Source organism: Necator americanus, chromosome X (genome assembly GCF_031761385.1).
Source record: "Necator americanus strain Aroian chromosome X, whole genome shotgun sequence".
NCBI classification, from domain to species: Eukaryota; Metazoa; Nematoda; class Chromadorea; order Rhabditida; family Ancylostomatidae; genus Necator; species Necator americanus.
Genome location: NC_087376.1, coordinates 1,349,427 through 1,362,459, shown reverse-complemented (window position 1 = coordinate 1,362,459; position 13,033 = coordinate 1,349,427). Strand labels below are relative to the sequence as shown.

The 13,033-nt window shown below is 39.6% G+C and overlaps 2 protein-coding genes across 5 annotated transcripts; one reads left to right on the top strand and one right to left on the bottom strand.

The window, feature by feature from the left end:
* Positions 1-1,477: 1,477 nt before the first annotated feature.
* Positions 1,478-12,143, top strand: RB195_021185 (uncharacterized protein; the record flags this gene model as incomplete). 4 transcript variants are annotated; one of them, XM_064207792.1, is made up of 26 exons in its annotated part: positions 1,478-1,639; positions 2,843-2,871; positions 3,149-3,207; positions 3,264-3,373; positions 5,764-5,956; positions 6,014-6,178; positions 6,256-6,346; positions 6,414-6,490; positions 6,940-7,107; positions 7,176-7,233; positions 7,338-7,447; positions 7,970-8,101; positions 8,195-8,377; positions 8,439-8,585; positions 8,646-8,770; positions 9,403-9,586; positions 9,696-9,753; positions 9,806-9,915; positions 9,973-10,116; positions 10,180-10,262; positions 10,528-10,612; positions 10,665-10,817; positions 10,880-10,964; positions 11,026-11,108; positions 11,167-11,303; positions 11,949-12,143. In XM_064207792.1, 26 exons carry the CDS (start codon positions 1,478-1,480, stop codon positions 12,141-12,143), a joined length of 3,126 nt encoding a protein of 1,041 aa, XP_064063673.1. The 4 variants fall into 4 exon arrangements, with proteins under 4 accessions (XP_064063673.1, XP_064063674.1, XP_064063675.1 ...); XM_064207794.1 differs by lacking the exons at positions 1,478-1,639; positions 2,843-2,871; positions 3,149-3,207; ... (2 more) ...; positions 7,176-7,233; positions 7,338-7,447 and adding an exon at positions 5,691-5,747 and having other exon boundaries at positions 5,803-5,956; positions 6,014-6,133; XM_064207793.1 differs by lacking the exons at positions 1,478-1,639; positions 2,843-2,871; positions 3,149-3,207; ... (8 more) ...; positions 11,167-11,303; positions 11,949-12,143 and adding an exon at positions 5,691-5,747 and having other exon boundaries at positions 5,803-5,956; positions 6,014-6,133; positions 10,180-10,325.
* Positions 3,702-4,651, bottom strand: RB195_021186 (uncharacterized protein; the record flags this gene model as incomplete). Its single annotated transcript, XM_064207796.1, has 3 exons — positions 3,702-3,775; positions 4,302-4,405; positions 4,590-4,651. 3 exons carry the CDS (start codon positions 4,649-4,651, stop codon positions 3,702-3,704), a joined length of 240 nt encoding a protein of 79 aa, XP_064063677.1.
* Positions 12,144-13,033: the final 890 nt, after the last annotated feature.

The window sequence follows — 13,033 nt, the reverse complement described above, 5'->3', positions numbered from 1 at the left end:
GGTTGTTCACCAGCAAATTCGACTGAGATGATCAGCAATACATGGCCTAAAGGTCAAAGAAATGGGAGGTTTCCGTGCAATAACGTACGCAACAAAACAGATGTGGAGAAATTGCGGAAATCTGTGGAGCTGAAACGCACAAATGAATGTCTGTGTTCCTAGAAGTAAGAGGTGATGATGAAGAACGGAAAAAGAGACGGAAATCACAAAATTTCATAACAGGCCGACCTTTAAATGACACAAGCGTACGGAAGTCAGCCACGGCCCCATCTAAATCTACTTATTCGCTTGCGCGGGCGGTCGCGTTGCGGAGCGCTGGCTCGCGGCCAGCTCTGCTGAATGTCGGCGGCCCTTTCGTAGTTTCGAGGGCCTTTAGCAGTACCTATGGCCGATGATATTCAAATACTTGATATTATTGTATTTAAAACATCTTATAAATAATAAACATACGTTCTCACAGATATTCTGAGTTCCGCATCCGAAAAGGTCACAAAAAGTCCACAAAACTGTTAGGATCTGTTCTATTTCCTTGATCTTGAACTGATTTGGTGGGATCTATGTGAACCTCAGATATTATAACCTTCTAATCCTCCTTCAACCCTTTCATGGTACATTTAGAGCTATTCTAACCCACTCCGCTTATTATTCCCTCCTATTCAAAATCCACTATTCCATACTGAAGTGTCGGGAGTGGTATATTGATTCTTCTCCTTCTCAGCACTAATTCTGGATGTTCCGTCTAGGGATAGGGGCGAAACGGATCACCACTACTGTTTTCTATTGATATTTTAATTTACTTGCCACCCAAGGAACCTTTTCCGGTTTAATCCAGAGATGAGATGATGAGGCCACGTAGGAAAATTTATGCTGAGGGTACCAGCAGATCATGCGAGACAGCTGTCGAAATGACGTTTGAATAGGGGAAAAAGACGGTAAAAGTAAATATGATAACACAGCTATGTCCATAAAGGACAAAATAAGTACATAAGCAGTAATCCTAGCAGCGGTGGTACCGCAGCCGGGAGTATGGACGGTTGAGAGGGAATGATCGTGGTCTTGAGGCTTTTACCACATAGCATACTTTGCATTCCATTTTCTATCGCATGCACAATGTAGCATTTATTTGTTTATTTATTTATTTATTTATTTATTATGCTCAACAACGCGCGAAAATGAATGTGGCAAGAAAAAATACAAAAGGAAGACTGTAAATGCATAGTGAAAAAAAAAACAAAGAATACAGCAAGCAGGAACAAAAATAAATTACTATATTACGTTAGTTGTTATTGAGCATCGTTTTGTTTTGTTTTGTTCTTCTCTAAGACAGCTGCTATCTTGGATGTGTTATCCATAAGGTATAGGGAAAAGTCGACTTGATTCAATGAAGATTATCCATAAAAGACTTAATTAATGTGTTGGAAACACAAGAAGATATTGGCAGGTTAGTTATTATATCTTCAACCTATTTCCAGGATAAATGTCTTCCTGTGGATCTACAATCATCTGTTTAACGGATCTTGACATGGGACAAATGACGTTGACAATCAACAGGAGTCCCACGCAGTCCCCCTGTCATTCCCTTCAAGGCTTCCCTGCGTGGGCGTTCAGTGCTCAGGAAATGGGAAGCGCCATTAGGAAGGTTAGTCGCTTCGAAAGAAGGCGATTCTCGATTAATCCAGAATTACTAGGCTGCTGAGAACTACAATGAAAGGTTAAGTAGAAAAAGGACACTTTGCCCTCTTCCGTCTTTATGAACACAGATCAATGAAGCGTAAAGAAGGAGATGACGGTCCCCTGGATTCGGTATTTTGCGGAAAAAGAGAAAGCCAAGGGCGAGAGTTGTCCAATTCACTATGACCTACACCGTAATTGTTGTGCCTCTACGTTCCTACCATGTGAATCTAGATGAGTCTATTTTTGTTCAACTCATAGAGGGCGGCAGACGTTTAGGACCATTTTTCGAGGCAAGAAATATTTAACTCACGGCAGGTACCGTAGAAATCATGAGCAAAACAACTGCGTTTGAGTCTTCCGAGATTTCCTCGTCCCCGTTGTACCTGGACTTTCCGTGCTAAGCCTTGATTTCTTGTCGGGTTTCCAAAATCATACCCACATTCCTTCTCTCATACCTGTTAGCAAATTCTTGGAGATCCTTTGACGGCGACGACGTCGAAGTTCCACCCTTACGACTTCGCGCACTTCACGGCAGTAGCCACAAGATTCTACAGCTAAACGGTTATCCACGACATCAAATAAGGCATCCAGAATCCCGACAATCCCATGGAACTTCCTTCGTGCATCGATAGCTCCGCTATGATAGATTCCGCATATCCATCGCGTAAACTTGGTACAAAATTGGCTACATGGATTAGCATCCTGCCGCTCCCACTCAAAATGGATGTCATATTCCCCAAGGAAAGTAGGACTCGTGAGCAGAAGGATGTCTCCTCACAACCTTTCACCTTCGTTTTGTGCTTCTCTTTCCAGAAACAGTTTTCCGTCAAACACATTTTCTCCTACTATTAGAAGAGTTGAATGAATAGTAATGCAGCATTTCCTGAGTTTTTCACAGATACGTTCAACTTCATTCCTCTGAGTGCGACAATCCCATGAATTACAACCTACATTCAGCACTGCTCCGAAGGAAAAACATGAAAAACTATGCCAGGACTAGAAGAAGAAAGAATGCGAAGAAGCTCCAACGTACATCAGATTGAAACCCCGTCTACCTCATTACCAAAGGCGCTACTACTTCTCCTGGAAGGATTTCTTCTTCCTACGTGCTCTATGGACATAGCTATATGTTCTCATGTTCACTTCTAGCGTATTTTTCCCTATACAGGCCCTCTCTGACTTCCGATGTCTAGCCGAGTGAGGTCTGAATGAGGGAACAGCTATGGTTATGAGCTCATTTTCAATTTTCGGATGCTAAAGGAATCCATAGTAAGTCGTTCTGGTCTCGTTCTACATAACGTTCACCACATAGCTTCTGCTGTATGTTCCACTACTATTTCCTGTTCCGGAGACTGTATATTTCACTATATCACTGTATATTTGATCTATCCTATTCTAATCTATTTCGGTTATTCCTTAAACTAATGTATTTGTTGTGCCTTTTTCTATTTTATTTTATTTTTCTATTTTCTAGGCTACTTCCTGTCTTTACTGCTCGCTCATCACTTTTCTTACAAGAATGGGAGAAATATGGTAAGGACGCACAGCTTTTTCCTCCTTTAGACGACTAGTCTGTTTGTTCTATCCAGGGTTTGTTCTTCGAGGCTGTCAGTACGAAGCTGTTGAATCCAACGCCAGCCTGGCACCACGAATGGGAATGGATAGTGCCAGCAAGATGGCCATAAAGACATTAATTGTGGTAAAATGGGTTAAGGGAAGGCATATCAGACATCTCTCCAGAAACTAGAGGTTTACATGACCACTGCTGGGATTCTGGAGTTGGAACTTCTGCTGGCTTGAATGCTTGCACTTAACAGTTTTACCAACCGTTGGACTCCTAAAAATATTTGCCAGTTTGAAAAAATTACCTTTCCAAACGAAGTAAAATATGCGAAAATGGAGGCAACTTTGTGTTCTTTACTATTTCCATCACTTACATGTGGTACATGTCCCTTTTTCATTTTCGGTCACCTCCAACGTGCATCAGTAATGTATATTTATTCTTCCTTGTTGTGTGCCAGAGTTATCTAATATTTCTGCTTGCTTGCGGGTTTTGCCCTCTCCATCCTACGAATATTCGAATTTTCGAATATTTTGCAGTCTGAAAATATAGGAATGCTTCAAAAACAATGTCTTTAACATACTCAAAAGAATATTCGAATATTAGTGACTTTTCGAATGCTTCCCAAATCGGTGTCGAATCTACTCTTTACGATTTGCTCGAGAACGTTTTACGAGGGAACATTCCAGCAAAATTCTGAAGCCACCAGCGTAAACTCAGCGAATCTTATCCTATTTTTCTGCTTTACCTCATCCTGAGTCATTATTGTCATCCAAAAACCGATAACACAAGAACGAACACAAGAAGTTTACCGGAAATTCAGTTAGTTTGTCATTGGCTCCTATTATTAGACATTCCAGAATTAGAAGGTGATGATTTCTGTTCTAGTAATATTACTTATGACTCACAATAAACCTCACATATATATGGGTAATGCGATGAGTTTCTCTTCGTCTGTTTGACTTCACAATGGGGAAATCCCGGAGGAAAACAATGAGACTTGACTATTGTGATAGGAATGTAGTCACGAGAGAATAGAAAAGAAGCATGACTGAGCATTACTTACTTTCTAGGTCGGAAATGAAGCAAAAATGTGACGAGTAGGGGTACGGTGGGCTACATAGAAGGTTATCAAAGGTGATACTTGGAGAACGCTGATCCTTAGGTCTCCTGGAATTAATTTACATTACATTACAGGATAAATCTATGGACATGGGGATTAAGGTGATATATTGATCATAAAACAGTCCGTCGTTGAAGTAAGAAGCCAATAGTTCCCATCTTTAAAGGTAATTCTCTCCATTTCTTTCTCTCTTTTCTTGCTGTTTTCTTTTCATTTTTGTTTTCATTATACCCGGTAGGAGTTGCCTTCTTCTGCTTTCTTATCATATTTTCAAATTCCGGACGCCTAGGCATCCTTTTTTCACTTTTTGAAATTTTTTTACCAACTAGTTAAGCCAATTAGTTATTCAGAAGATAGAATAGCATAAAGTGAACAACTACAGTATACAATGGCACCGCTTTGCCATTTAGACAACGGCTACGTCAATCCTGTAGTTCAACTCAGCAACCTTATTATCATCTAGCAATCTAGCAGTTGGGGAGTGGACTCTGTTTGCCTAATTCAGTCACTCACTTTTTCCTCGTTCGGCGCGACTGTTTACACTTCCGGTCAGTAAGGGTCGCACGTCGTAGCCGCACTAAACTGTCGCGGCAAAGTTGCGCGCGGTCGCTCCTCGTCCACATCCGTTGCTAACATTATCCTCGTTAGCCGGAAATCTTATCTAGGACTATTTCTGGACCGCTCTAGTGCTTTTCCCTCTCATCTGTTTTGCTCGACTACGATTTCCTTCTGAATAGATTTCACGTATTTTAGGCGGTACCATGAAGCTGTTGCTTCTTCCAATACTTGTACGAATAGTACTTTGTCAGGTGAGCAATTTATCTTTCACAAGGATTCAGCCGGAATGCATAGCTTTTTTCCTGTAATTTCTCGAAGGAATCTTTTCCGGAAAAGCTAGAGTATTTCATAGCCTTTTCTCATACTCTTTGTTCTGTAATCGGCGATTCAATGGAATTTCCCTCCCATAGCTTCGAAGTAAGGAGGTCGTTGGTTTGTCGTCCATAAAATCTTCCCTACGAAATTTTGCTAGTAGAAATGAAAATACATCTCAAAACGTACAGCTGACCAGCCTATATATTTCAGTTCCACTACCAGCAACCGCGAATTCCTCAACGGACCATGATGTATCCGATAAGAACTAACTGTCAATACGTATGGTGTAATCAGAACCGGTACAGATGGAATTATCGACCAACAGGTTCTTAAAAATTTACAAATGTAGAAGTATGAGCATAGGATAGGCTTATACACAACAAATTGAGCGAATTGAGTGAAATTTGAGGAGTAGCACTACCTCAAGTGAACGTCAACACAATAGTACGACCGATTCCGATGGTACTTCCGCCAATCACGTCAACAGCATTCCCGATGACGTTTACATTTACAACTGTAAAACTTTTTCTAGTCTATTAATCCTCCAAAAGCTATTATATGGCTTTCTAAGGCATCCACTCTTCCTACTCCTCCTCCGGAAACGCTAAGAAGTACAACTACCACTACTACTACGGAACTCCCAACACCACCACCGGAAACGACACCAGAAATCTCGTCCACAACACGATTCCTTCGTCCCGAACGCAAACAAATGAATAAAACAAGTAAATTGTTTTTTTTAGTTAAGATGACTTCTAAAAATATCTTTCTATCTCTTCCAGAATTCTTCAATCCATGTCCATCCGGAAAACCGTTGATGAACGAGTTCAATACTCCAATTTCATGTAATTATCTGAACCAACCAAATGGAGGATGTCCTGAAGAATATTGGTGTCACACGGGTGCCACTTTTGCAACGAGTTCCTGCTGCTTGAGAACTGACCCTTGTATGACGTCACTTTAACGCATTATTTCACCTCATTTCTTTCCTCACTTATTGCGAGATTTACTCCTTTTTCTCCAGCAAACCGCTGCGAAATGCGACGAGACACTGGTGAAGGTAGTGAACTTGTTGCCAGATGGTATTATGATAAACATGCCAAGCAATGCCGACGGTTTGTTCAAAAATTAGTTGCGAAAAATTTGGTGCTGCAGAATTTTTAGTACCTATACTAGTTTCAGATTCTTGTACAAAGGAATTCGTGGGAACGCAAACAACTTCGTCACTAAAACACAGTGTGTTGATGCGTGCGAGACGAGTGAGTTTACTCAAACGAGGTTCACGATTTGAGAGAGCCCACGACGCAGTATCTGTCGGTGACGTAACCTTTTCCGGGATCTTTAAACAGCACCTAGCTTTCTTATGTATAGATAGATCCTATAGATCTTATAGATTTATCTCCTCTCCTAATTTTTATTTCGATAGGCAAGGAATAATTCGAAGACCTTCAGTAGATCCGATTAAAAGCAGGAAGGAACGCTCCGCCATTAGGAGTTTATTATTACTTACCTAGGATGTTTGAGCGCTTATTCCTAGAGAAATAGAGAACATTCGGGATAAAAACCTTTCCCAACTGAATGACTGATTCGTGACAACACAATACCAACCCATTACCTGTTTTATATGAAAGAGCGCCTTGAGCCAAATTTCAACGAAACATTTTTTACACTTCAAGGATCTTTGAACAAGCAGCTCCTTTTTTTTCAGCTTCGTCTATCGATCGCGCAAATCCATGTCGAATCGGTAATCCAGCGAGTCATAGGAATCGCTCACGAATTGTGTGCGGTCCAAACGACACTTCTTCGTGTCCGCGGAACTACTATTGTCATTTCGGAGAAAATCCGGAAACGACAGCTTGCTGTGAGACGAGTGGATGTAAGGGGCACACTCTCCTTTTAGTAAGCCTATAGTTCTCTACGGTTATATGTACCAATCTTTTACAGTAACTGATCTATGTCTGCTAGCGCTGAATGTGGGACAAGGCAAAGCTAATGTGAAGAGGTAAAGCATTGTGCTTGATAATATCCATCATGATCCAGGAATCATTACACTCATATTCACAAAACATAAAGTTTGTGCACTTGATCTAATGTACAATTTTAAAGATTCTACTACAATACACTTTCTAAGCGGTGCACTGAATTCATGTACCGAGGTACTAAGGGAAATGAGAACAACTTCCTCACTTTGGAAAAATGCCAGGATGCATGCCAGAGTAAGTGAACTCTATGCTTAAGCACATATTGCTATGAAATTAAAAGAATACCACTTTCCATCCCAGTGAGGAAATTCTCCTTTGATATTTTTGTATGTTTGGAACGGAAAATTCTTCCTACCAGTTTTCCAATGACTTTTCTTGGATATTTTGAATGCCTCAGCTCACGTTCCATCTTTTGCTGACTGACCAATCGCGACAGGAGAGGCGTGGCCGTACCACACGTTACCGCTGTCATACTTCAGAAAAATAGACAGAAACGAGGATGGTACTTAATTTATAACACATTGTTGCATTTTGGATGCGACAGAGGAAAATGGGACCGCTTATGAGTGACAGGTCATTTCTGGTCACATCTTCCGTTTCTGCTGGCGATTGATCAGACAAATCCCTGAACATGAGTCTAGTTGAGGAATTCACAATTGAAATAACAATAAAAAATAACATTGAAATAAAAACTAATTTTAAAAAATGAAAAATAACTAAAAACTAATAGAATTAAAATAACATTGAATTTTACAGAATGGAGCAACCCTTGTCCAACCGAGAATTTCGGACCGCGAAGGGAATGCTCTGCTAACAGTACAGAGTGCGGAGTTAATCAATGGTGTCATTTAGGAGGATCCGATTCTACTACTGTTTGTTGTCCTGGAGGTGATTTTTTTTCTATTCCATATACGGAGACTTTAATCAACATTTTGAAAAAGAAATGTTCGAAAATAATAAAATTGAATAAATAATATTCAGCTTCATCGGATCCATGTTCGCTTCCCGTAGAAACAGGGGAAGGAGGTATAGAATTACCTCGATGGTATGCTGATCCAAATGATCGCTCCTGTTCGATGCAATGTAAACCATTTGTCTACAAGGGAACCAAGGGAAATCAGAATAATTTCCTTACAAAGGCAGCATGTGAAAAACAATGCAAACGTGAGATAATTTTGAATATAAACGCATTTTATTGAATTTAACAAATGTCCAGGAATTTCAGGTGAATGTAAATCACCATGTGGTTCTGGAGAAATGTTAATGACACCAACGAACGAGCCACGTCTATGTAATCCGACATCACCATGTCCACAATCGCATTGGTGTCATGTTGGAATCACGCCAGAAATGACTGTTTGCTGTTCAACACGTAAGTAAATAATATCCTAGTAAGATTTTGCGGATATTTCGACTGATCCTAGTATTTCAGTCCCGAACACATGTGAGATGCCATTAATAAAAGGACACGGGAACTCGTACCTCACACGTTGGCATTTCGACAGTAAGCAGAAAAAATGCATCAAATTTATCTACAGTGGTGAAGGAGGAAACCAGGTTCGTTACGTGTTGATGTTCCTTTAGCTTTTATGAGTTCTCAAGCTGGTTATGGATCGCGTGATTGCGTCCAGGATTGTTAAAAGGCTGCCACAAAAACTGACAAAAGACTACGTACGAAAAGAAAAATGCAAACGTTGCTGGAAAAAAAAGGTTTACTCGTACAACCACGATGAACCCCCGATCGGAGAAGGACAGAGGCCTGAGGGACTACGTGCTAGCCAGGAAATTTGAGGAAAATGTAAATAATGTAAATTGTAATTTTGTAAATAAAAATAAATTGTATGTTACTGAGCACGAATCGCGGTCACCTGGGCAAACGTAAGTATCCACGACTACCCAGTAGAATTTGACCATCCATAGTCGCGAAAAAAAACAGTGCCACATATTTCGCTCCAGAAATTCTTCCTATTTATTTATTTATTTATTCACATACCAATAGTGAAGCAAAATAAACGACATAAAAGAAGACACAACTTGTCTGAGAACATTTTTTTAATCGGCCCCTAATATATTCTCAGCGGGACCTATGGTGGCAATTTTCGTGGCGAATAATACGTCAAACATGATATTAGAAATCCTCAAAATAATCCAGAGTAAAAGGATTTCTTTGAACTTTGATTTCCATTTAGAACATGTTCCTCACCCAAGATGATTGTGAAACCATTTGTCCGGTGTACGAAAATCCATGTGGAAGCGGTAAACCGTTGCTTGTTGGCAACGTGCCAAAAGTCTGCAATCCATCTCAACGTTGCCCTTCAACACATTTCTGTCATATTGGAGTTGACAGTGATCAGAACTACTGCTGTCCAAAGAGTAAGGCTTAAGTTATAAGTTTAAAATAATCTAATAATTTAATATAATAATTATAATATATAACTTTATGGTAATAATAATAAAATAATAGTTTGTTCTAATCTTTCAGATGGTGATCCATGCTCTCAGGAATTGGCTGTCGGAGAAGGGACTTACTCGCTTTCGAGGTATACAATGTCTACGCTTCAGGAAGAAAAATTAACAAATCGCTGATTTAAGGTACTACTTTGACAAAGAGACTCGAAGATGTCGTGAATTCACCTACCAAGGTTCCAAGGGAAACGCAAATAATTTCCTGAATTTGGAGGATTGCGAGCTAGTGTGTCCAGGTAAACGGAGAACTGTGTACGTCAAATCTATTTTAAAACACAACTTTTCTACCTCAGTCCTGCCCAACCCATGTGAACTCGGCGAACCTCTTCTCAATGCCCTCAAGGAGCCTATAATTTGTGGTGGTGAAGATTCATGCATCAATGGGTACTGGTGCCACGTGGGAGGAAGTCCAGAAACAACTAACTGCTGCCCTGGAAGTGAGTTTTGTGTAAATATCGTTCGATAAATATAAACATCTACACATATTGTTCCCATATCAGCTCGACGCCCATGTGATCTACCGCTTGAAACTGGACAAGGATCGGAAACTCTTGAAAGATGGTTCTACGATGGAGGGATACAGGTGGAAGCATCGCTTTTCCTCATTAAATTAGACGTTTCTAACGATTCCGAAAACTTTCAATAGTTGACGGGATGAGGTCAGCTAGGGATGATGTAGGAAAATCCAAAAAAAAATCACTAAAGGACATACATATATATCTTAAAGGACAAAAACGGCGAGAGAAGGCACCCCTCTGAAATAAAAAGAAATGAGCTGGCACAATATTTTCGTGCCATTTGTGCAACGTACGTGCAAAACCATTCCTTAATATAAATATTTATTGTAGATGTGTCGAACTTTCGTCTACAAAGGAATGAAAGGAAACTCCAACAATTTCTTGACAAAACAGGCTTGTCGACAAGCATGTAAAGGTGAGAGGAATTTGTGGATTTCCTTCACCTCATCCTCAAACACACTATTCAGAACTGAATCCATGTGGTTACGGAGAACCACTGGTTGGCACGGATGATGAACGTGTGCTTTGTAGTGGCGGACAAAAAATAGACACTTGCCCTCGTGGATTCTATTGTCATGTCGGGAGCAGTGCTCTTATGACCCTGTGTTGTCCAAGGAATAGTGAGCAATGTTAAAAATTCCTAGTTAACAGGTATGTATCGGTTAAAATTTCAATGTCCTAGAAATTGATCCATGCGACCAGCAAGTTACTCAAGGCACAGGCGGAGAGGATCTTCCTCGATGGTTTTTCGATAAAAAACAGAACAGGTATATTTATCTACCGTTTAACTCGCATTTTATTGGTGTTGTTTATTTGGAAAAACTTCAGATGTGCACCGTTCACTTACGGTGGAATAGGAGGTAACGAGAATAATTTTATCAGCCAATCCACATGCAGTGAAACGTGTCCAGGTGAATTCCACCACATCTATGACCTACAAAAAGAGAAAAAATTCAGAGAAATTTCTAGTTTACCGTAACTACTGTCCACATGGTATTCCACTAATCGAAAGCGGACAAGTGAAGGCTTGTGGAATCGATCGCGGTTGTCCGGATGGCTTCATATGTCACATGAGCACCGAATTTAGTGTATCCGTTTGCTGTCAGGTACACAAATTTCACCTTAAAGGCTATGTTTATTCTTACATAACTCAATCCTGAGATACATCTTTAAATCCGTATGACTAACAATTTTTAGTAGAGCCGACCAAAAATAAATAGGTAAACACTGCAATGAATAAACAAAATTAATAACGATACGTTGGGAGTAGCGTTTCCAGGTAAAGAGATAGCAGGGAAGACCCAGCTATTTATAGCTACACTAAGGCGGGAAAAAGGATCTCATTTATGTGGATACGGTAGATGTAAGTCAAGGAGATCACAAACAGACAAAATAGATAGTAACATCCTTGAAAAGTTCTTGAAATATTCATTTTGTGTAGTTTGGGATAAATAATATATTTATTATTAATTAAATACCTGAAAATAGCATGAATAATACGCTTATCGCATTTTAAAGTAATTAGAATGTTTGAGCGTATTATTTAATCTGTCAACAAAATCAGAATAGAATTTTTTTATGTAGGAAGTTTCTTAGGAGTAAAACACACATCCTGTGCTTAGTTGCAGTTTTCAAAGTGATCTGAGGATTTAGGTGCCTTAACTTCCATGTAACTCCTGATAAACAGAACGATTTGGCACAGATTTTTGATTTCTTTGTGAGAATAGGAAAGTTGATAGTTTTGATCGCAGGATCCCGTGGATTTCTGCTCCGCTCCTCGTGATCCAGGACCATGCACAAATTACGAAACTCGTTATGGATACAATGCAGCAACGGACACCTGTGTGGAATTCCAATATGGAGGATGTGATGGTACCCTCAATAATTTCCGTTCACTTCAGAGATGTACGGAAATATGCTGCAAAGAATATAAGCGAAAACTATAAGTTGCCACTATTATTTATTTCCTTTTCGAAAACCAACAATCATTTCCATTTTTTTTTAAATCTCTTCACTGTTGTACAGTGTGTGTTAAGGGATCATCGCATGTTATTCACCTCTTTCCTTTTTTTTCGCGTGAAAATACAAAAACACCTCACACGGGTGGGCAGAACACTTTCTTCCTCACTGAAATGATGACCGAAGTTTTATTGCACTACTTATTTTTATTTCTCGAGACCATCCTGCTTTTTCTTGCTAATCTCCTGAAATCACGTCGAACAGTCGTACTGCTGCTCTACCCTTGCATCAACTGTTTTATTTGTTACATTTTTCGACCAGCACAATCATTTGCTACTAGTAACATAGGGCTCATCTCGAAAAATTTAGATAGATCTCGTCACCATTGCACGCCATTGTTCTTACACATGAAATAAAGATGAAAATCTAATCTAATCTGCACTGACTGTTCGTTTTCAAAAAAGCAACAACTGCGCTTTATTACTGTACTCGGACGTTGCCACTCCAGAAAACCAGAATGATACCCGTGATAAGTAGCTTTATATACATCTATAAGTAACATATAACAAAAAATAACAACAAAAATACCCAAACAAATGCTCAACATAAATACAAAAAGACAATTGTCGTCAAATATTGGCGGAAGAAATATAATTCATAGTTTGTACTGCAGAGGAGAGAACAGAAATTGGGCAAATCCGTAGATAAGAAAACAACAGTCAGCACACTATCAAACAGTTAGACTACCAAAACTCAAGAAACGAGTGGACTGGTTACATCCATATGTAAGTTAGTTCTAACATCTCCCAATTTCATTGGTTTTCCGTCCAAATATAGATGCTAGTAGCACGAATTACCGAATTGTTAAAAAGCAAGG